Source organism: Rhamphochromis longiceps, linkage group LG11 (assembly GCF_057381845.1).
Source record: "Rhamphochromis longiceps isolate RC_006_pf linkage group LG11, R_longiceps_female_GT1.1, whole genome shotgun sequence".
Lineage (NCBI taxonomy): Eukaryota > Metazoa > Chordata > Actinopteri > Cichliformes > Cichlidae > Rhamphochromis > Rhamphochromis longiceps.
The window spans coordinates 7,010,585-7,034,504 of NC_140567.1; the positions used below are offsets into that span (position 1 = coordinate 7,010,585).

Here is a 23,920-nt window from a genome sequence, read left to right on the forward strand (position 1 = left end):
GAGTATTCACACAGCAGCCGCTTCCACTGCTGCAGCTCTGTGCCATTTATTATTAGGAATTTGACCTCAGTCTGAATGAAGACAGTGTAGCAGAGTCAGAATTTAGGCCAAGGGAATGAGTGGGTGAGCAGTGTGCTTATGCTCTGGGATTTCTATGGGCTCAGCAAACCTTAAACAAAAGGCATATTATTTATAAAAAATGGTGATTTTTCCACCAGACTTTCACTGATGTGCCGAACTTTTTAATCTTTAAACACACTATTCAAGTCAAACCAGTATGTTTCAGCGGCCTCAATGCCCTACTGACCTTAGAAACCGCTGCAGATCGACAGGCTTACGGTCAAAAACACATAGTACTCACTCCCTTGCTGAAATCCCTTATAAATATTACTCTATTTTTTTTAAATGTTTTTTTTTAAATATTGAATGCACTTTAGTGAATAATTATGTAAGGTAATAAACTATTTATTGAGCAACATAATCATGGGATTCGTTTTTCCCATAATGAAGCAGCCCTGTGATTGACTAGAATATCAAATGAGACAAACAATACACTGCAACAACAGGAATGCCAACCCCTGTAGAGGATTGGTGAAATGCAGAATGTAGATGGGGAAGAAAATGATACGACACACACAGCGACCAATGAAAGTCTCGAGTCTGGCTTGAGAGACTTCTGGTCTCAGTGGGAGTTCCCTGCATCAGTAATATAGTACACAACAGACCAAGACTAGCCAGCCGTCCCGTGCATCAGTTCAAATATGTTTTCTCATACAGGTTCATGCTGGTTTGGATCCTTTGGGCGAATGCAGTCAAGTACAAGCACAGCCGCAACCGCTGGTTTTATAGGATGCGTTAGCACACACGACGACCTGCTGTACCGTCTTCTCCGTGTTCTTAATGCGCTTCGTGATTTTTATGGAGGTATTTCAGAGAGGCTGACGTGCAGCAGTCACAAAAGTGCAGGCCTCAGGCCAAGGCTGCACTGATATGAAAGGAAATGAATTCATCACACAGTGCAGAATATGAAAGACCACAGCAGACACTTCAAACACTTCAAAGCCCGTTTGCTGCCAGAGGAGCAGATTTGACAGGAACGATCTTGACATGCATCACGTTTTATGCGTCGCAAAATAGCCAGCATGATTTTGGTATCCAACTTGGATTTGTAAAGCTAATGCCTAACATTTGTAGGGAAATGTGGCTGTGTATAAGTTGGGGAATGACTGCTCAGAAAGTGGCCTTACAGCCAAATTTCCTTGGAGTAAACTTGAAGCTTTGTATGTAAAACCAATACATATTTACACCAGGGAATCTTAAATTGATGTTCGTGAAATGTCAGCTCTTGCCTCGCCATCCTCTCCCCATGCAGCTTGTGCATCCACACTGGGTACTAAACACTTAATAACTTTCCCTGACATGCAACGTGAGTAATGGCACCGAGCCACCAGCTAAATGGAGGTCAATTTTCACAGTGGCTGGTCAGTTTGTCTCCTGCCAGCCGTGGTCGCGTGTACTATACCAGCTGGAGACTTTAGTCAGCAGCAGCACTCTGTTTTGACTCTTTAATGAAGTGAATAAAGCTGGTGAACTTTGCAGAACTTGGCAGTGTGGGCAGTACTCACAGACATCTCTGTGCTCTAGAGGACGAATGGACTACTGAATATGATTGATTAAGCTTTATGCTGGCGGTAGGTTAATGTTCATTTTATCAGTTTAGACTGGAATTATTAGATGCTTGTTTCTTTAAGGTATTGATAAGGAAACTACTGGTGTGATTGTACCCATATATGCCAGGAGTGTCAAACCACAAGGGGCCAGAATCGGTCCTTTCAAAACCTCCTTGAGTTTGATGTCCCTGAGCTACACTATGTGCTCGATCAGTGTGTGTAGCTTAGCCAATGAGTAATTAGTGTGTCCTCTGGACTGGAAGCAGTGTTGGCTTATTGGAGTGAAAGATTGCATACATTTTTCCTTATCAATCAAGATACATGAACGACAAATTAGACAAACATAAAAAATCTTAATGAATACATTTTTACCTAATTTTATGATGTCATGAATGTTTTAAAACTGGATATGACAAGCAAGAGATAATGGTATTTGTCCCCGATAGCTGCTGTTTGCTTTTAGTCTTGTTTCAGATTCTGTGAAACCTTTGAGTTCGTTCATAGGTTCAGTATGAAATGCTTAATGATTATTTTGAACTGGGAATCACATAAAGCTACTTTAGTCAGTGCTAATAACGAGCTTGAAATGCTTTAAAAAGCAACTCGTGATGTTGTAGCTGGACTCTAGCCCGTGAGCATGTTCAAACCCTGGCTCTCAGAATAACTCCATATGCCTTAAGCACCATTACACTGATATAGTATTGTAAATTAGCAGTAGTACTACTTTCGGCTTTATGCCCTCAGTCTCTTCATAGTCCCTGACTTGCATTTCAGAAGTGGATAATTTCATGAATAATTTCACAGGCTCCTGAGGGGATGACCATTACCTTTTCTAAAGCTATATTCACATAAGAACTTTGGACAGTCTAGAGGGGATATTTTCTGTACACGGCCCACAAGATGAAATGGCCACATCATGGTAAATGGCCTATATTTGTATAGCGCTTTACTAGTCCCTAAGGACCCCAAAGCGCTTTACACGTTCAGTCATCCACCCATCCACACACTGGTGATGGCAAGTTACATTGTAGCCACAGCCACCCTGGGGCGCACTGACAGAGGCGAGGCTGCCGGACACTGGCGCCACCGGGCCCTCTGACCACCACCAGTAGGCAACGGGTGAAGTGTCTTGCCCAAGGACACAACGACCGAGACTGTCCGAGTCGGGGCTCGAATCGGCAACCTTCCGATTACAAGACTAACTCCCAACTCTTGAGCCACGATCGAGCCACAAGCCAGATCCTTTTGCACATGAGGGAACTACCCGCTTTACTTTCCAGTAGTAAACGTAAAGAATATTAGCTGTATTATTTGCACAGCTGAATTTTTACCAGGGAGCTGACAAGTACAGGAATTTGCATTCCCATATGCACCTCTGACCAGTGATTTCCTGAAAACGTCTGAGCTGCAGTGAATGTGTCAAAGCCCCAACCTGTGCTAGCAGCGAGTCCTGGAATCATTGGTTTATAGACTCTGAGAAAAGACAAGCTGAGGTGAGCTGGTAGATGTGCACTGCCTGATTTGCAGGGTGTGGCTGATCGTCTTATGACGGTGTGAATAACTGCTCCCTGCGTGCAGTGAAGAGAGTGCGCTGCTCTGTTTCGTCTCCTCCGATCTGTTCCTGAAGTGCTGAGCAGCTGGTTGGAAAGGCAAAGCAACTCCTCATTAAATAATCATCAGGACTGCAATGGGCTGAACGATGGCATTGGGCTGTTTGTGCTTCACGCTGACCAACCAGCACCGCTGAAAACAAGAGCTCCAACCAACCCGTGAACTCGGCTTTCATCATAATTATAGAAATTTTGCCATAGTGGATTTGCATTTGTGCTCATATGTACTGAATTCATGTTTCAAACACAGTACAAGTTGCACAGGTCAGTTTGAGCACCCACCTCCTAGCTGCTACTGCAGCGGGCTCTACAGCCTGCTCCAAAACTCCAGAAATGCACATTCACTTTATACATATTTGATAGACTCCTTGTCCAGGAGAGAGATGCTTTCAGGGTGTTGTTGGGTCTCAAAGTCAAAGCAATCTGCAAAGAATGCTCTTCTGGGAGGCTAATATGTTGCTCTCGCCAACTTACTTTCTTCAAGGGCCTGTTAACTTAAACTTGGTGTCATTTTGTGTCATATCACCTGTTTTTGAAGAAGTATTACTCGGCTGTTTTCTCCCAGTCTTACTGATTCCTATGAAAAATGTTTTCTCCTCGGCTCTTTAAAGTTATAGTCAGCTGCACATGCTGAAGTCCTTGAAGATGAGCAACTGCACATTGAGGAGAGTAAAGACATGGAAAGGAAGCCACAGCTTTGTTAGTCTGCTTATCAGATCACACATTGTGCCGTCCTCTTTCATAGGATTTGGATGCTTTTCTGTTCTGGAAATGGAGACTAGTTCAGCTTCACTGTGCACCAAAAGCAATCTGGGTCCTAAACCTTTACACATTGGGCCTCCTTCTCAAACTTTTCTATAGAAATGTTATTTTCCCTCACATGAAAAACTCCCACTGGATTTATGCTCACAGACCAGTTTCGTTGAAACCTCTGTGTTTATTTGACAAAACGGTGGCAAAGGACCCTGAATAACCTTTAGCTTCATTTTTCTGCCTGGCGTTGAGAGATCGACGCTCACTGTAATCAGTGTACATAAGTGGTTCTTTCTTTTTGATTAAAAAAACAAAAAGCTTGGTCAATAAGGTACGTTAGCTAACTAAATAGCTGTAGCTTAAATGTAATTTTGAATCAGAATCAGTCTCCTGATGGTTGGACACGGGGAGGTGTTAATTTAAACTGGGCAGGCTGCCAGGCTGTAATCCACTGGTGAAAACGCTGCAACATTTATAAAGCGCTGGATTAAGCTTTTATTTATTTATTTTAGCTTTTAGACTGTTTGTATTTAAGTGATAATGGTAGTACTGAGAGAGCGGTCAGTTTTACTAATCCACTCTTCGGTGTACAGCAAGTCCTCCTTTGTTTTCATCGGTGTTACCGACGATGCATTAGTTATCCCGGCTGTTTTCTTTCATGTCATACGAGTTAAAGATGAACACATAATAATTAAAGTGAACTGGTGATGAATCGTCCTCCACCCCAAATCATACATTAACAATAGCCTGATTTTGCACATGATTCATAACGATGAAGATAAAGGAAAAATAGAAAAGACCAATTAATGAGACTGAAAGAATGACCCATTTAAACCTGAAAGTAACTGCATCATGATGTATCTGTAGGTTGTGTTGTAGAGGAGGCCTATGTTGAAGATGTGTTGAGCATTTGTTTCATTGCTGTTCTGTTTTAAGAATTTTTAGACCAGGTTGAACCGGTGGCTGTGAAATGCTAAATGAATGAACTGGGGATTATTTTTTTATTTAATCTTCTTATGCACGTCAGAGCTGTGACTTGTAGCTTATTTTTAAAGGGCAAAAACTGACAATTGCAGTCCAAGTTAAAGGAAGCTGCTTTGTCATCACTCGTTCGTGACCCTAAACTCGGACTAGGAAGCAGGATTAGTGGCTGAGTGAGGGAACTTCATGGTATATTCAATCACTGTCTACTGATCAAGTCATCAATCATTTCTCTGGAAAATAGTAACAGTAATATCCTCTGAAGCAAGGTGTGCAGACAATAAGATCATGTAGTTTTTAAGAGGACATCTAAAGACTTTCTTTCCCTGATGAGCATCAAAAGATCAAGATCATTATGAGCAGCTTTATTTCTGGCTTTTTCCTGGTTGGCTGCAGGAAATGCCCTCGTTTAAGCCCTAGCATAGCGATATCCAAGTGTTCCTAAAACAGCCTTTCTGAATCCTTACGCAGCGTAAAAGTTGAAAGTAAGCCAACTTCCTGGTTGAAATATGTTTTAACATTTGTTGTTTTCTTGCTTTTAGATTTTTAGTTTTCAGAATCTCCAAAAATGATAAATATATTAAAAAAAAAAAGTTTTGTTAATGGATAATATCTGGATAAATAATCTAGCTGGGGCTACTAGATAATCTCCAGAGCTTTCTGCATGCTCTCATTTGTTCTGGGACGGTTATGTAGTGTAACACAAACTTCATGTAAATGCACTTGTGGGTAAATTTGGAAACCCTGGATTACCTACTTATCTAATAACCACCTGTGACCGCGTATCGTAATGCTAACAATTGGTTAAGTGCAAACAATATCCTGAGCGTGTTCATAGTGCAGCTCCTCTGGTTTACTGGACGGATGCAGACCGACGTCTCTTAAATAAGGTGGAAGATCCACATTCAACTAGATTTTGTGCTTTTCTCCAGGAAGTGACAGCTGTGACGCAGACGATCAGTAGAGATTGATGTAAGGAATCGGACTACATGATGAGATGAAGGGAACAGTGATCGCAGTCCTTTTTAAAAAGCTTTCTTTTTTCTCTCATCACTTTCTGAAATGGACTCCAAGTGCAGAGAATTAGACCATGAAATAGGCTACTGACTCAAATGGCTTTTCTGAGTCAGATTTTTTTTTGTGTGTGTGTGCTTGATTTCAGTCACAAAATGGAGAATATGAACACAGTGGCAATAACACAAGTCATTTAAATTAAAACGGTTGCAGCTAAAGTTAACCTGCAGTAACAAACTCTGCCTCTCTGCTAGTGTTGAGGGGTTTCGGCATTCAAATATATTTTCATTATTATATATAGTATCTGAACATAAGAATGGCTGAAAACACTTTTGACTTAGCCATTTACATGTACAGGAAGCACAAGTTTGATGGCATAGTTTAGTAAATGCTATTAGACAGGAAATACCAGTGATGAGGTAAAACACCTGTAATTAGTTAGCAAAGATGAATAAACCAGTGGTAGCCATCTACCAAGAATGGGTTCATGTAAAGAGTGATAACAGAGTCAGTGAGCAGACATGTGCGCCTCGTCTCCACTTCCAGAAATGATATTAATGCATATACAGGCTAAAACGTCATCTCTTAAAAATGAAACCTGGTGAGCAGCTTTCCCAAAAATCTCCTTCATGGCACTTGGACAATTCCAGAGCAGCGTTAACACAAAGTTTCACAAAGGATATATTTGGCTTGTGTACAAGAATTGCCACTCTGCTTTTTCATTTTTCCCCACTCTGTGTGGGTATGAAGACATTAGAAAATTTAATTTTCCCACATGATTCCATGAGTGCCAAGTCAAAAGACAAAAGGCAAGTATAACAGAGACAAAAGGCTGACTTTTTAAAATATTTTTCATATGACTCCCACACAGTTTCATGATTTCCAAGAACAAATCTGTTGTAGGTGGCAGAGGCTGTTTCAACAAGTTAAAGTAGCTTTGATTCTACCAATTACTGAAACAGGTGGAGACCCCCATCTGTCTGTGGAGTCGGTGATTTCTTCCGTCACTGCTTCATAATTAGTGTTGGCAACATCCTCCATCCTTAGCACAGCTTGTAGCCCTAACACATTTGTTTGCTGTGTATTCTCGGATACCCCCAGATATTTATATTAAATTTATGACATCGTACATGTAATTTTATTTTATTTATTTATTTATTTTTACAAATAAGTAAATAAACATCACAAACAAAAAGAAGAAAGGAGGAGAAAAAAGCAGCATAATAGAATAAGAGGCCATGGTGTGGGATTCACAATAAAACAAAAAGCACAACGTCTCGTCTCACGCGATTGGCTCGAGTCTGTTTGAAGGCCTCAGTAACGGTGCCAATTCTCATGATATATGCAGTTTTGAAATAAATGCAGTTGCATCAGCATACACAATGTCTCTCTGGTTTAGGGGTCAATGTATTTGCCTTACATGTGAAAGATCATTGTTTTGACACCAGGAGGATTCATAAACCCAGCCTCAGGTGGCCACAAGCTAATGTGCTTCCAGTGGTGGAAAAATTTGGTGAGCTATGGGCTCTTGATTTCTGCTGTTAGCCTTGAAAATAAGCTATTATTATTGTTATTATTATGAAAACTCATTAGTGTGGCTGTAGCCCTAAAGCACCTCCTCAGCTTGAAGCTGTAGTATTTGGCTCGAGCTATCAGATAACCGATGATCGTACTTTCCTGGCTGATTACTAAAGCAAGTTTTTATTAGAGCTGGCCCGGGGGTAAAATATCATGCATCGAATTTGCTTCTGTTTCTGGCCATATGATAAAGAGCCATCTCCGGCCCCAGCTGCCGCCTCCCCACGCCTGTTGAAGGTGATTTAGACAATGAATGAGGGTCACCATTTCCTACGGTAATTTGCACTCTGATGATTTCTTATCTTGTCTGCAGCATCCTCGCTGCATGCTCAGCATCGGGTCACTGGTTGCTTTAGTTTGGAATTTGTTTCATTTCATTTACTTGATTTATTTAAATTAAGGGAAAAGTTGTGGGTGATTTTGGTAATCTCTGATTCGTACCTGTGCTGACCTTTTGTGGTGGTTTTTGTTTTTTTAATTGGCCAATAATGCTCAGGTGGAGTTATTCTCATATCCTCATTGTGTCTTCTTGCTTGTCCACTGCTTACCATAATATAGGATTTTCAGGAACCTGATGAGATGTGATCTCAATGAGGATAAAACCGAGATCCTCCTTATTGGCACCAAATCCAACCTTTTGAAGGCAAACCATTTCTCACTCACCATCGATAACTCCACAGTTTTCCCTTCTCCTCGGGTTAAGAGCCTTGGTGTCATCCTAGACAGTTCACTTTCCTATAAATCTCACATCAGTAATCTCACCCGTTCTGCCTACTTCCATCTACGTAACATTAACAGATTGCTTCCTTCTCTTTCCACCCAGTCTACGTCCATTCTTGTACATAGTCTTGTTACCTCCCGTATTGACTACTGCAATTCTCTTCTGCATGGTCTCCCCCAAATATCCCTCCATAAGCTTCAACTGGTTCAGAACTCTGCTGCTTGCATTATCACCAGAACCCCCTCCTACCAGCACATCACCCCTGTTCTTCAGGAACTTCACTGGCTCCCTGTGAAATTCCCGATAATATTCAAACTTCTTCTGCTCACCTTCAAGGCCATTCATAACCTCGCTCCTCCTTACCTTTCTGATCTGTTAACCACCACTTGTTCTGCCCGTTCACTTCGATCTTCTTCTTCTATCCAGCTTGCTTCCTTCCGCCTCACCACCATGGGAAGCAGAGCTTTCAGCTGCTCTGCTCCCAGAAATAAGAAACACTGGTTCTCTCCCATAGTTTAAATCGCAACTCAAAACTCATCTGTTCAAATCTGCATATTCACTGTGAATCCACTGTTTGTTAATTTTATCTTGTGCTTTTGTTTTATTGTTCTTATTCTGCCATTGTTTTACTAAGTGTTTTATCCTATTGTAAAGTGTCCTTGGGTGACTTGAAAGGCGCTCATAAATAAAATTTATTATTATTATCTGATTATGCTTTTGTGCAAGGTCCCTCTCCTCTCTTGGCGTTCAAACCACCATATTTGTTTTTCCTCTTAGCCTCTGACTTCCACACTCCATGCCTGCTCAACCAACCAAACATTAAGAGATCAATGATCCTTTTTTCTTCTTCTTCAGTTTCCCAGTTTTCTTACTTGCTAGTGGGTTTGTTTGTTTTTTTTTTTTTGGAGGGGCTTTTAGTTATTGTAGTCCACATTACAGGTGGATTCAGAAGAAAAGGTGAAAATCAAAAGTCCATACTGTACTATCCACACAGACTGGTAGAGCTCTATGTGTTTTCAGCTTTCCAGTGTTTCTTTCAGCACACACTGGTTTATTGAAACTGGTGATGGGTGAAGCTGGTAGCACTGATTTTCTTCCAGTACTCAGAAACTCTGAGGGTGTAACCACCCACCTGAACATTGTTTTGGACCAAACACCCAATCAGAGTGCGCTGCTGCCAGGCATCACAAAACACATTAAAGGAGACAATAAAGGACAATTATCAGTTTTATCAGGATGGCGGCTGTTCTTCCTGTGCAACATGGATATCCAATGGTTCACTACAGTGATGGTATAAAATTAGTTCCTCCCATGTACAACCGTTGAAATAAAGAGTCAAGCACCATATGCGTTTCTGCTCAAGTCCACCTTTATTAGCTTAACTTAAAAACCATCATTTAAAGTAAAGTTTGTTTTTTGTCTTTATAAACAAAAAGGTGAAGTCTCTCTCAACCTGCTTATTTCAGTTAGTTTGGTATGCTTTGTTGTGCCTAAAGAGTTTTTTGCAGAGGTTTAACAGATCCTAAGAAGTTCAAAAATGCTGTTTTTTTGTTTTTTTTGTTTTTTTTGTTTTTTTAGTCTGGCTAACCTTTACTGATCACTGATGTTGGTACGCGCTTACACTGTGTATAAGAGAGAGAGAACCAGCTGCAGACACTCTTTTTCTCTCTCTGACAAACATGCATATATGCACACACTACACACACACCCTCTCACACAGTGATTGCTAACTTTAACAGGGGACCTATGTCTCTTTCGCTTTCACTCACACACACAGGCCACTTAAAGTGGAAGCCTCTGTAATATGGGGTTTATTCTGAGCAGAAGTGGCGTTCGCTGTCCACTCCAGGAACTGCCCGTCTGCCTGCAGTGAGATCTGTTGTCAGATGGAGGCAGTGTACAAAGTATGTACTACAACTGGTGTGTGGGCCATTCCTTGCTTGTGCCGTTTTTGGTCTGTTAGCCAGCCGCAGAAGAGAGTGAAGTTCTAACATGCAAAGAGCTGAAGTGAAGTGTCCACCTCTGTCTGTGCTTTTCATGCATCATTCAGGATCATGAAGGACTCCACTGGAGTGCATCTGGGGTGGGTGAAAACCCCTCTCTCACTTCTGACTGGAATCGTGTATGTGGACAGGCACATGTGGGACCATAAATCCCTCCCTGCCAGTGTAACGCCTCAAAGTCTGTTTTTCCAGGGGCTGGAATACTGTTGCACGATGCAAACTCTCTTAAGGCTTAAACGTGCTGATGAATGACTTGGCTAATAGAAAACTAATTACCAGCATTTTTGGTCATTAATTTACATTCATTATAATGCTGAGCTGTGGGTAATCTTGATGGCCTCTTTTTGTTATTTTCCTCACAAAAATAAATGAAAAAATAATTGCCACATTAATCAGTAATGAATGAATTATCAACTTCATTTGGAGCATATTTAAAATTTGATGGGGAAAAAAAAAAGTTAGCCTGTTCATACTCCTATCCTCGTCGTCCCCTCTTGCCTGGCTCGGATCTTTCCTCCGCACTCCTCCTGCTCCTCTCTACATTCATTTGAACTAATGTCCCATCCTCCTGTTTCCTGTTTCTGCTCCTCTTCTCCTCCTCTCCCTCTCCCCTGGTAGATCACTTCTCAGCCAAGACTCGGAACAATGCAACAGTTTAAAAAGAGAATAAGAAACCCCCAAAACACACACACACACACACACACACACACACACACACACTCACTCCTCTGTCTTGTCTTCATGGACTGTGAAATTAGGTTTTACTTAAAATGGGGCCAGTGGAGTTTGGTGAGGATGAGTGATTTAAAGGATTGTTTGCAGTTTATGAACATAAGGAGAGGCAAGGGAACAGAGCTCCATTTCTTTCATGTTGGCTGCGCCCATCTCATCAAGCATTCACAGAAGTCTGACCTCATACACAAACACAAGCACGGGCTTGATAGGTGGAGAGAATGCGCTCTTATACTTTTTACTGCAGGGGCCTCTGACCCTCTGCCCACTCATGTCAGTGCATGTGCCGAGTACCCATCAGCACGGTACGGAGCTTGATATGGTTTCTCCCGCTGCCCTTCTGACCTGAGCCTCCACTTCAGCTTTTTTGAAACTGTGGCTGCCTCTCCCTTTCAGGGATCATTCTCACAACCTGTGTCCACGTTCTGGTAGTTAACTTGCAGGAGTCCAGACTTGCTCTTGGAAAAGTGTCAATATTTTGGGTTGATATGAAGCTCTGTGCAGATAACCTGGTGATGGGTATTACTCAGTTTTCATTGACTGCTCGAATCTTTTAAAATATCTTTTTGGGAAAAAGTGGAAAATGAAATCGCACTTTACTTTGCAGCATGAGTCGACTCTACCAGCAGTTAGAGTAACATTAGCAGACTAGTGTAGGTCAAGTGTTTCATACAGGCTGTACACAAAAGTTGGCATAGCTCAGTGTTCCCCAACCACTCAGGTGTGCCGTGGAAGATTATCTGGTGCCACCTGACTAGTACTCTAAGCGACTGGTGTGAATAACGGGCAGAACAATTACATTCTCCTATACTAGAGGGCAGTACAACTACCTGCTACAATTAAATGGGTTGCCAACTGCCAGTAAAAGAGAAGAAAACGAGGAAGAAATGACATAATAGTCATGCTGTAAGACACCCCAGCGTGTAATAGCAATAGATAAATATTTGAAAACAAAAAGGAGTCAATCTGACCTGGGTCATGGAGAAAATTCCAACCCGTTACATCAGTAACGTGCTGTGTGGATCTGCTGGCAGCCGTACAAGACATGATCTGGGTGCAAAATGAATCAAACTAAGACTACCGAAATAGTGATGCTGGCATGGCACAAACACCGTCACTGTGAAGGCTTAAAGAGACGGGGTCTTAAATAACCTGGCAGAACACTCGCCAGGTGTTCTGAATCTCCGGTCATCTCTTGAGTGTGCAGCCAAACAACTCCTGCAACGCACACATGATGGTCTTGGAGCCGTAACACTGTAATAACATCAGTCACTGTAATATGGAATCATTTGAACGATTGCAGTTACAGACATGAATACTCATTTCCTGTGTTTTGAACTTTAGAAGTTGTTTTTCAGTAAATTTCCCCGTCTCTAACTAGACCAGTCACTTCCTGCTCTGTGTAGTAAGCTGATTTTTAAGACTTGGTGGAAAGAGGAAAGCATGGTGTCTTTATTTGGATTAAAGCAGAGTCAAAGTGAAGGATTAGAGAGTCCCAGTAGAAACTGCTGTGTTACTTCTGGAGAAACCTCTCTGCCTGCCTCTCTGTACCGCGAGCATTTTATGCATGACAGCACTTCAGAAGCCATTTCATTTCTGTTGTCAATTTAAATCTCGAGGGTTTGGGAATACATATAAGATTTTGGGGTGTACTGCTGTCGCTCTCAAATGGATTTGCTTTAGTTTGGCCGATTTGAACATTTTTCTGGGACTGAAGTGTGCAGGTTGGAGAAACCAGAGATGGTTTGGAAAGTGTCATTCGCTGAGTGTCCCACCAGAACCTTAATTTTAAACACATACTCAGGTCACATCTGCTGAAAACGAGTTGATTCAGAAGCAGTGAAACAACGGGAAAACTAGACTCAGGCTGGCTTACATGACAACAAGGCTGCTCTTTTAAGTGCTGCTTTGCTGTTGGTTAAAACAAAACAAGGTTTAACTGAACTATAACAAGTTCAGAGCAACACAAGGCAGCATGCAGTATTTGGAGTGTTTATTGTATGTTTTTATGGAGGACACACACATTGGTGCCTTTGTTTCCTTCATGCACCTTGTACAGATTCTTAACTTGGCATGTCAACACCACAACACTATTCCTTCTGGGACCTTTTTGTGTAAATATTTTTGCATGCATGCCTTTTTTTATTATGTGTGTATATCATCTGCTGTGTGTGTGTGTGTGTGTGTGTGAGATTGAAGTGTACAGCTGCGCATTCATCTCTTTGATGTCACTTCCTGTCATCTCCTCAGAGCTGTGTGTTTTTCAGTCCTCCTGTGTCGAGCTCCCCCACACACCATCTGAAAGCAGCGGGAAGCAGGATCAGCCTGTGGAGGCTGCCGCTGCGCCGCCTGTCCTTGGAAAACCTCGCGGCGTGGGTCATTAGAAGGGGACGTTGCCCTCGCTTTGGCTGCACTTTGGCTGCCTGCCGCGTTTAAAGATGCAGCAGGCCAATTTTCAGCGCACACAACGAGGAGAAAGGCCTTGTTCTTTGAGATAATAAAGCAGAGTTCTATATTTGACTTCACTCTGCCCTAAAATGATGGCTCTGATTCAGCTGCAGAAATCAGCTCTGACCGATACTGTTATATTGACAGTGAAATGACATTTACTGATGTCGGTGCCAATATTTATCTATTGTCACATCACATTTGTGCTGCCTATATTCTGAAAAATGTAGGCTTGAAGAGCTTCGTTTCCCTGCGACAGAAGGAGAAATAAACAAGAACAAAAAGAAAAGGAAGCTAAAAATGATCAGCATCCACTCTTGGAAGTAGCTGCTGTGACATCACTCACTGGTTTATGAAGGCCTGTTTTGAATAGCTTGTCAAACAGAAGTCATTCGCCAATGAGCACACCGGAGATGATCTGTCATGTCAGTCTCATGTGCTTCAGATGAAGAGAGCTGGACTTACTTATTTTGTTTCTGATTACATCTCACCTCTCATCTAAGAGGCTGCTTAAGTTCTCAAAACGGGTATTGAACCCCTCGTGGAGTTTTCAGCTTGGAGTTGGTCCTGAGAGAGTGACGGGGGGTGAATTTCCCAAGAAGTGCATGTTCAGTTAGACGCCATTTGTGTCCACTGTGAACATGAACAGAGGTGATCGTTGAGCAGGTGGTGGCGGCCTACAACACAAGCTATTAGCCATCTCTCAGATCAGACCTGAGTGCCCTTCGCAGGATTTAAAAGGCATTTCTTCCTGGAAGTTTTACTTCTACCACCACGATACTGTTTCAGAGCACTGAGTGGCAGGTCTCTCACAATCAGTGGATCCCTATAAAAGACAAGAAAATGTCCAAATGGGGACTCTAAGACACTGTACTAATAAATGGATACATGTACAGACCATGCATTTGGTACTCCTGTGAAATTACAAGCAGACAGCGTTTTGCTGCAATTTCCAGACGACCTGCAGAAGGTGTTGTCATGGTAATCTGTCCCAACGATAGTTTTTCATTCATTGCTTGAGTTTTTGCTCCCCGGGGGCCGAGCGAGACCACATGTTGTCTGTGGTAAAGTAGATTTATCTCAGTGCAGTAAAGCTTTCTGCTGGCTCTGAATTATTTCCAGACTATAATTTTTCTAGCCAACTCTTAATTATCTGATGATGAATGGCTGAGAGTGATTAGTGTTTGTTCTACTCTGGAAAAGAGATGTTCGTATTTAACCCAGAAGGCTGCTGCTAATGGAAGCGTAGTGCTGGATTTGAGGCTCGATGTTGTACTGGATCTCTCATACATATACCACTTGAGTAATATCTTTAAGTGGAAAAACAGCGAAGTAAACAGCTCATTGGTTTTTGTCAGTGGATTTGAACAAATGGGCATCTGAATATATTCTCTGTATACCCCACCCCAAAGCTATTAGCAAAGAGTGAATAATGTGCAGAGTTTGGTCAGCCAATAGTGCTGTCATATATCTTAGATTTGCTTTTTTACTTTATCTTCCAGGCATGGGGAAGGGCCTGACATAAGTAGGACTTTATCTGCAGTATTGTGGTTCACTTTGTGAAGTACAGATTTTACGGAGGCATGTTTTAAGCAAGGATCAGCCTGTTCAGACATCCCAAAACCTCAGGTGATAAAAGAAAACAGAAGAAATATGTGGAAATGAGAAAACTCAATCAATTACTGCTGGGTTTATGCTGCTCACTCGATCATCCTATCGCCCCTTTACTTTTACACTCCTGTTCAAAATTGAGAATGTTGTCTAGTTCCCATAAATGCAAACAGCTTGGCTGACCTTTAAGACTGCGGTGTGGTTGCTTGCTTTAATTTAGAGCCCTGAAGTGTTTAAGTTTTGAAGGTGCAAACCTTGATCAGTGCCATGGAGCAAGAAATTGAAGTCCCAACAACTCACTCTATAATTTACTGAATGACACTCTGAATATGTAAAACCTTGATATACAGGGGAAAAAACCCAATTGTGTAAAAACACATTTCCCCGTAGAACTTTAAAAGTCCCCGTTGACTCATTTAGTGTGAACTTCTGGGGTTCAAGAGCCCACACTGCCTGTAGTGCTGTGTGGCTGGGATCAGATTTTCTTATCTGTGTTGAGCTCTTAAGTCTCTGATACCAGTTTTAGTTGGTGTTATTATTTGGAATAGGATGGGACCAAGCTGGAGTTTTAGCATAGAAAGATTTCAAAAATAAAGAAGGTACTCATTCACCAGCTTTTGTTTGGTACAGTAGCTGGAGTTAGTTTCATGTCCTTGACTGAATTTAGAAAGGCTAGTGTGCCTTTTCTGGGGAGTAAAAAAAAAAAGTTTTTCTGTGTTTTAATGAGCCCATATCCCACGGGTGAGACAGAATTCTGCTTCATCTGACATCCTGGCTGGAAATGGTTTTGAGAGCCCATCATCCAGAGTGTTGAGTGTGGGAGGTGAGTGTTTAGCCCATCCACTGGCTGTCTGAAAAGCTTTAGGATACTGCTGGCTTTCCCAGACTGTAATGGTAAGAGGAAAGTTAGAGGAATTTTCTCAGACCAGGGAGGAACCAGGGCAGCAGACACACGATGGATGACTTCTGTTGTATGTACAGGCTCCTTTTCTCTCATTGCTTTTTTTCTTCTCTCCAATCAGCCTGCAAGAGTGAGCATAAAAACCTGCGCACGTACCCTCAATCTAGAACTCATTCCTAAGGGGGCTGAGCAAGCCATATGCTGCAATCCCGCCATCAAGTTCTGTTTTTCGTGGAGGGACAGTTTGTATTGAGCACTCTAATACTTTGGAGAGGCTCAGGGGACAAGCAGACTAACTGCTGAGTAGTCTCAGCTTGGAAAACTAAGAGCTGCGTGCAGGATTTGTACAATAGCAGCACTCTGTCTACCTGAACCATCTAATTATAGACCGGGCTGTAGTTGAATTGCTCTAAAGTCTCACTGTCTGTAAACAACAGGCAGGCAGAAGGCTGGGGAAGAAAAAGAAGGTAAAAGTGAAAATGTTAGCAAATGAGCATGAGTGGAGAGGGAAAAAACTGCAATGAAGCTGTGCATCTGTTACGGGTGTCAGCTGAGATCACAGTAGTATGTGAAGGTGTGGATGAGGCAAGTTTCTGCCAGTTTACCCAACAACCCTTTCAATTAGCAGTAATTGGTTTTGCATACGAGTGTTAACGGTGCAGCCAAACCATTGGGGACCGATACAAATACGGTCACACCCGGCAGTTTGCAGGAAAACTAGGCACGGATCTGACCTGACTTTGATAAAAATGCAGTGCTCAGCTCCATGTAATGATGTCCTGTGCCGATGGTTTCTCAGCAACACACTGTTAATAGGTCGAATACAGAGCTACAGCTACTGTTGCTTGTGGAAATGAAAAAAGCATCTGCCTGTTAGCAAGACTGCGCAAAAGCTGCCTAGCTGAATATCAAGAAAGTTGATGAAGAGATGGCACAAAGGCGAAGAAAAAGACCATTGCATTTTGCCACACAACCATACTTTTGCTAAAATTACTGAATAAGCTGTTGACCTCACTTCTTGAGTTCTGGCTCTGTTTAAATGCTGAAATAAAGGCCAGTTTTTCCTACACATAGACGTCTGTTATAGCATACTGCAAAGTTTTGGGCAGTAGGAGCAAGTCGGGACGTTCTCAGACCTGAAATGCTGAGAAATGGTAGGAAAAGACTGAACCCTACATCTAAGTTGTGCCCTCTAAGGAACAATGTAGGTTTTTCTTTAGTAGATTTAAAAAAAATAATCCACTCTGTGCATTAAATATCGCCCACTCTCCAAGCCTCTACTTACCTTAAGCCTTCACCTGCCTTGTGGCGAATGATGTTTTTAAATCACTTGCATAAGGTTTGGAAACATGTTCAGGTTAAAGTTGTGGTCTCCATTTGCGTTACAAAAACATGGAAGATATTTTCAGAGACGCAGTGAGGACATGCACAGTGTAAATACTTTAAGCCAGTGGCTCATAAAACATTTAACTCCCTGATGAAACAGAAACACAGGTCCCATTTATAGATTGCTATATTTCTTTTTAGATACCCCAGAAAAAAAAAAAAAAACATGTCACAGGGGTTCGACGTGTCCACACGTGTGTACTGAATACATGTCTAGACTGGTGTCTCTTGGCTGTGGTCAATTACTTGTTTACATCATTACAAATAAACCAATCAACGCAGATTGGGAGTCATATGAAACCAGAGGTGACTGAACTGAACCCCTGGCGAGTGTCATCCACAGTGAGTGCTACGTGGACCTGCAGGGGAGGGTTTATATATTTAGGAGACTAACGGGAAGCCGTGCTGTGCTTGTTTATCTTGTCAGTCGTTGCAAAGAGCTCCAAAGGTAATGATGATTATGTGATCTGCTAGTTGTGACTGGAACTGAACCTCATGTCAGGAATAATGAGAAATGTTTAGAAATTGGCAAAGATAAAGAGGTGCTTTGTATTGTAAAATGACATGGAGAGTGAGTGGGAGGTAGTTATGTTAAAATGCAAGGGATAGAAACTGAGAGGCATCCAGGTTATCAAAATCATTCTTCCAAGCTCAGCAGTTTCCCTGTAAAACAATGTCATTAAAGTCATGTTGGCAGCATTTCTATTTTTACACAGTATTCATATTTAAAGTTCATAAAACTTTCACCCCCTTAGACATATAAGCAGAATCAATAATTGTAGTTTTGTCTGTATTCATTCTTATTCTTGCTAGCTGATGGTCAGTAGGTTGATTTGTTTACTCCCCACTTGGACTTGGTAGTTAAATGGTAGTTCAACTCTAAATCAATTCATTACGTTTTTTTAAAATTGCATTTACAATAAATAAATGTTATATTTATAAGGTTGGTGGTTTAAACCCTGGTTGTTCCAGTCAAATACTTTTGGGCGAAATGATGAAATCCAACTTGCTCTCCAATTCGTTCATCAGAGTGTGAACGTTAAAGGCACTTAAATGTCCAAAAAAGTGCTTGTGTGAATGCCGCATGTTGTATAAAGAGCTTTAAGTACTTGAGCAGAGTAGAAAAGCTTTTTATAAGAAGCAGCTGTTCGGTTGCTGTCTCTCGTAGGTCCTGGACTGTGTCTAACTATCTTGTCTCTGGTTGATTGTTTCAGGTTCAACTACAGGTCGACTCACCACCTCACCACAAATGGCTTCTATGAGTTTCTCAACTGGTTTGATGAAAGAGCCTGGTATCCTCTGGGTAGGATAGTTGGGGGCACGGTAAGTATTTTGTGTCTTCTGTGCATGTGTGTGTTTGTGTGCGTGGTGCGAGTCAGAGATGCCTGACTCAAGGTTATGAGGCACTGTGTGCACTTTCTGCCTGTACTGCACCTCTTTCTTTGTCCTTATTTCTCAAGAGTCACCTTATCATGATGAATCTTCCATCATCAGCTCACTTTAAACAGCGCGCACACACACACACACACACACACACACACACACACACACACAAACTAAAGCGTTGCTGGATGGCTAAACGGCTCCGAGGGGAAGCGGGGAGGTAAGAGCTTGTACAACACAGAGTGGATCTGTCTTCATAACCGCTAAAGGACAGACTGGCTCGAGTCACTTTTAACTCGTCATTACATTACAGCTCATCTCTGAGCGCCTGACTCCTCCTCTTCTCTATATTTATAACTTACGTGTGATCTCTCTGTATGGGTTATGGGCTAATCTGTTCCCCAGAGTGCACTTCAGTGCGTTCACATTATCAGAGAAAACAACAGCTTGAATGTGTTTTTGCATAATGTGACACTGGGAAGAGAAAATGTTCTACTGAAGCTATACAATTATAGTGGTGTGTGTGTGTGTGTGTGTGTGTGTGTGTGCGCAGTCTGTAGAAACAATGCGTTAGGGCTGGGCAGTCGTTTCCTTGTGAGATCTTTAGAAGGCGATACAATCACAGCTGGGCGAGAGGGGGAGGCGGAGGGTTCCAGTGCACCCATTAATTAATGAAATCTATACACTGTATGTCCCAGGAGGAGTTATGTGCACACCCACATTGCTTGAATGAATTATTTAATAAATATTGCTGTTTTTTTAGATAAGGCTTTAACACATTGAGTGAAATGGAAATAAAGATTTATGATATTCTGAATAAATTTCAACCCTCTTCCTTCTAGGTGTACCCAGGCCTAATGGTCACAGCAGGCCTGATCCATTATGTGCTCAACCTGCTGCACATCACTGTCCACATACGGGACGTCTGCGTGTTCCTGGCCCCGGTGTTCAGCGGCCTGACCTCCATCTCCACCTTTCTGCTCACGAGGGAGCTGTGGAACCAGGGGGCAGGACTGCTGGCAGCCTGCTTCATTGCCATCGTTCCTGGCTACATCTCCCGCTCCGTGGCTGGATCCTTTGACAATGAAGGGATCGCCATCTTCGCCCTGCAGTTCACCTACTACCTCTGGGTATGCCTGAATACTTCTTCAGCCTTGCCATAGTCTTATCACTCATACAGGGAATAATTAGAATGTGAGGCTTTGAAGCACAACTCATGTCTTTTATTTAAAGCTGCATTAATCACTATTCTTAGATTAACAGTGAACCAAAGGACGTGCCCAGATTACTAATTAACAGCCAGCACAGCACTGACCTAGCCTCATGATCTGACTGAAGTCCATTTTATTCATGCCTCATTAAAATATGCCATAGCAGGGGCTGTATTTGCTCTGTGATAAATCTGATCCGTTGGTTGCTACTGGTTGCTAGGAGCAGGTGACTAAGAGATGGGCCAGTTTTCGAGCTGTTATTGCTGCTGGCTGAGTGACAACCATTTCTATGTTGTTTCTATGTTACTGCACTCATCTCATTCACACTGGTTACTGTGTTCACCATATTTTCTCTGGCATGTGCGCAAGAACATCATAAGCCTCGTTTTTTTGCCCTCCCAACAACAGCTGTGAATGGCATGGTTTTTCCAAGTGCGGGGCAGCTGTTGATGGGCTGGAACAGTAAGGTTGAGAGGTGACACGGAGATTCAAAGGCCCAGCAGGGTCATTCAGCCTGAGAGGAAAGATATCGGTTTTTTTTTTTTTCCACCTTTCACTTCATAAAGCTCTGATAAACCTAATGCTAACTGCCTTATACCAACAAACAACTAGCTGGTGAACACAAGGGAACATTTGGTGCACAAAAACGCTGCCCTGTGTCTGCTTGGTGTGGATGTAGGTTAACAGACTGCAAACACAGTCACCCAGGTAACGTCAAGAAGTCATGTGCTTTTAGCTTGTTTCCCTTTTAATAGACAGGTTCCAGTGTACTTTTACACTGAAGGTCCTTCACTCATTGATAGAACAAGTGCTTTTCTTTCAGTGGAGACTTTCCACCTCTTTAGCCGCTATGGAGTTATCTGAAAATGAAGCGGTAATACTTTGAAACTGTGCATGTTTCAAACCTTATTTTGGGGCTTTTTTTTTATGTTCCTCTGGGGACTCTGTAAATATAGTTTTTATTTCTCAGTGACCATGCCCATCCATTTAGACTTTAATAGTTGCTCAAACATCTCAGTGGCTGCCAAGTTGCAACACCTGCTGATGGACGTATGGTATCACTTTCAAAACTCACAAGTCTAAAAATGCATGCAAGATAAACCTGGACGTCTCTCTTGGGTTTCTGCGACTCGCTCAGCTCACTGAAAGACATGATTGTTTTGGAGAAAGCCTTAAATAACAATGAAAATAGGAAAAAAGCAAATGAGCTTGCCAAGTGTTAACATTTTGGCCTGAGATGGTTGCTTTCAGTCTCACGCTGCCAGGATTTTATCTCACGCCAAGTAAGAGGAAGCCTCAAAGCTGCTCATGAAAAAAAACAGACATGTTAAACAGGACAAAGTCTGAGGATCTCATTTTTCAGCTTTTCACCACCAATGTTGGTCAATAAAAGTTATTTATTGGCAGAGGCAGGTCAAGCTACTTAAAGTTTATTAAACCCCTGCAGTGTGATGCAGCAGCAGGATTCATCCACAGTGACTTGTGGAGTTGTTAAATTGCCAGTGGCAGTGTGTTGACTTCGGACAGGGGAGCTGTCACTCAGGGTCGCTATTTAAGAATTCAATGTGTGAGTTAACAGAAAACTAAAATTCCTCACACTGGTCCTCAGCGATTTGTCCACATGGGCAAATGGGCTAATGTTATTCTTACTAAAGACCATCACCATGACATTTCAAGCATACCATTGAGATTCAGAGGACCCCTTTATCCCTGTTAAAGAGCCCTGAAGTCACTGTTAAGTGGTGGAATGGAAAGATGGGGAATACTAGAACAAGAACTGATTTCTGTTTCCTGGATTCAGGCAAGTCTGAAATAATTGCACCATGAATAAATCACACACATACTTAAGTACACATACAGGCTTTTGAGGGCTTAGTAGATCTGCTCTAAGTGAAATACAGAATAGCTTAATAGTCTCCAGTGAATGCTCCTCATTCTCCTTTATCATCTTGTTTCCCCACTTGTTCACTTGTCCTCAACTTTCATTCAGTATCTGCTCTTCCTCCATCCACCACATCTCATTGGTTCGGCTCCATCATCCGTGCAGCCAATTGCAACAGCTCCCACCTGAGCCTTCGTTAAGTCAGGGCTCGTTAGCCTCGTTAGGCCCTCGTTAGCAGCTGCTGTGTCCTGCTGTGGGCAAGGTAAAGATCTGTAGGACACGGTGGTCTGCTTTGTGTGTGGGTCATTAAAGAGGCAAACATGATGAATAATTCAGACTATCATGTTGGGCAAGCAGCAGTAGAGCAAAATCATCGAGGAAAGAAACAGCGAGCAGCACAGCTTAGTTAATGGAAGGCTCTGATTTACATTTGTGTGTGTGTGTGTGTGTGTGTGTGTTTGTGTGGTTAATGCTCTCTGGTGTACACCGCAGGTGAAGTCTGTGAAGACTGGATCAGTTTTTTGGGCCATCGGATGCTGCCTCTCCTACTTCTATATGGTGAGAACTCACACGCACAAACACACACAGATCCTTTGTTATAATTGTGACACTTTGCTGGTAACACTTGTGTTCTAATATGGCAGGAGGATGGAAATCATTCATGAATGTTGTTAGGACTAAATGTGCAAATGCAGAAGTGTTAAAGGTCATTGTTTACTATTCCTCGTACCTCCGTGTGTGTGCTTTATGAGAATGTTTGGCATAATCAGGAATATTTTCTTTTATTGTTGTGCAGTAGTTTGGAAATTTAAACCAAAGGCCTGGTCCCATGGCTGCCTTAGTGCTTCCATTTCTGACGTATATAAACAGGATGTCTTGAAGCCTTCTCACCGTGCAAAAGAAAATATCGTAGATATTACAAATTTAATTGTATTTATATAGCACTAAATCACAACAGCAGCAGGCACTTTATATTATAAGATAAAGACCCGACAATAATAGAAGATGCCCTATGAGCAAGGACTTGGCGACATTGGGAAGAAAAAACTCTGAAGATGCTCCTGGCAGAACCAGGCTCAAAGAGGGGCAGCCATCTGCCACGACCGGTTGGGGGTGAAGGGAGGGAGACGGGACGAAAGACGCACTGTGGAAGAGAATCAGATTAATAACAACTAATGATTAAATGCAGAGTGGTGTATAAACGCAGAGTGAAGAAAAACCGCTGTGCATCATGGGAAGCCCCCAGCAGCCTCGGCAGCTTAACTAAGGGATGATTCAGGGTCACATGATCCAGCTGTAAGCCAAACACTTTGGTTCTCCTTTAAAATATGACTATAAAAGGTAGCAGGCGATAACTCTTAGATTATGATGGCTTCTTTTAACTTCTGTTAAACGCAGGTGCCACTGGTTAACTCTTTTAGCTTTCATTGGCTCCTGTTACCTACCTGGTTAGCTAGTTTCATCGAATGGCAGTCGGTGCCTTAGCACGCCCTGAATTTCTCCAGACGTCTTCCGCAGTATTCGAGTTTGTTATATGGTTGGTTTGTAGTTGATTTAAGCTGCTTATTAATTTTAGCGGTAACCTACAATAGTTATTAATACACACACGCATAAAATGATCTTTTTTTAGTTAGCGGTGTCATTGTTATGTTCTGCCCCTGGCTGAAAATAATTGGAAGGGGTTCAGCAAATAGCCTCTAGCCCAACTTCAGCATTTGTAGTCCAAGGCTCAGTTTGAGCACAGTTCCTTAGAGAGAGTGATTCTGACACTTGATAAGGACGGGCCCTGAACCTTAAACTGAAAAGGAGAGCAACTTGTGGATCGCAGAGTCAGTGCACATCGCCGTGCCCTTCACAGAACTGTTGCAGCAGTTATGATGTCCATCAAACTTTGTTGCACTCGAACCACTGGGAGCCATTTTCATCAGACGAAGACATGAAAAATGTCCTCGGGAGAACCGTTCCCTTAACCTGCCCATCATTCACGTCAGAATGTGAAGAATCACCTCGTGCCGTAAACTGTGACGCCGCTTCAC

General features: G+C 42.2%; 1 protein-coding gene across 1 annotated transcript in view; it reads left to right on the plus strand.

The window, feature by feature from the left end:
- Nucleotides 1–23,920, plus strand: part of LOC146658467 (dolichyl-diphosphooligosaccharide--protein glycosyltransferase subunit STT3B-like) — a 75,874-nt gene that overhangs the window by 23,597 nt on the left and 28,357 nt on the right. The window contains exons 2-4 of the mRNA XM_085422082.1: nucleotides 18,623–18,731; nucleotides 19,634–19,921; nucleotides 22,377–22,442. Of these exons, the coding sequence (XP_085278208.1) occupies nucleotides 18,623–18,731; nucleotides 19,634–19,921; nucleotides 22,377–22,442 (463 nt within the window). The remainder of the gene's footprint in view (nucleotides 1–18,622; nucleotides 18,732–19,633; nucleotides 19,922–22,376; nucleotides 22,443–23,920) is intronic.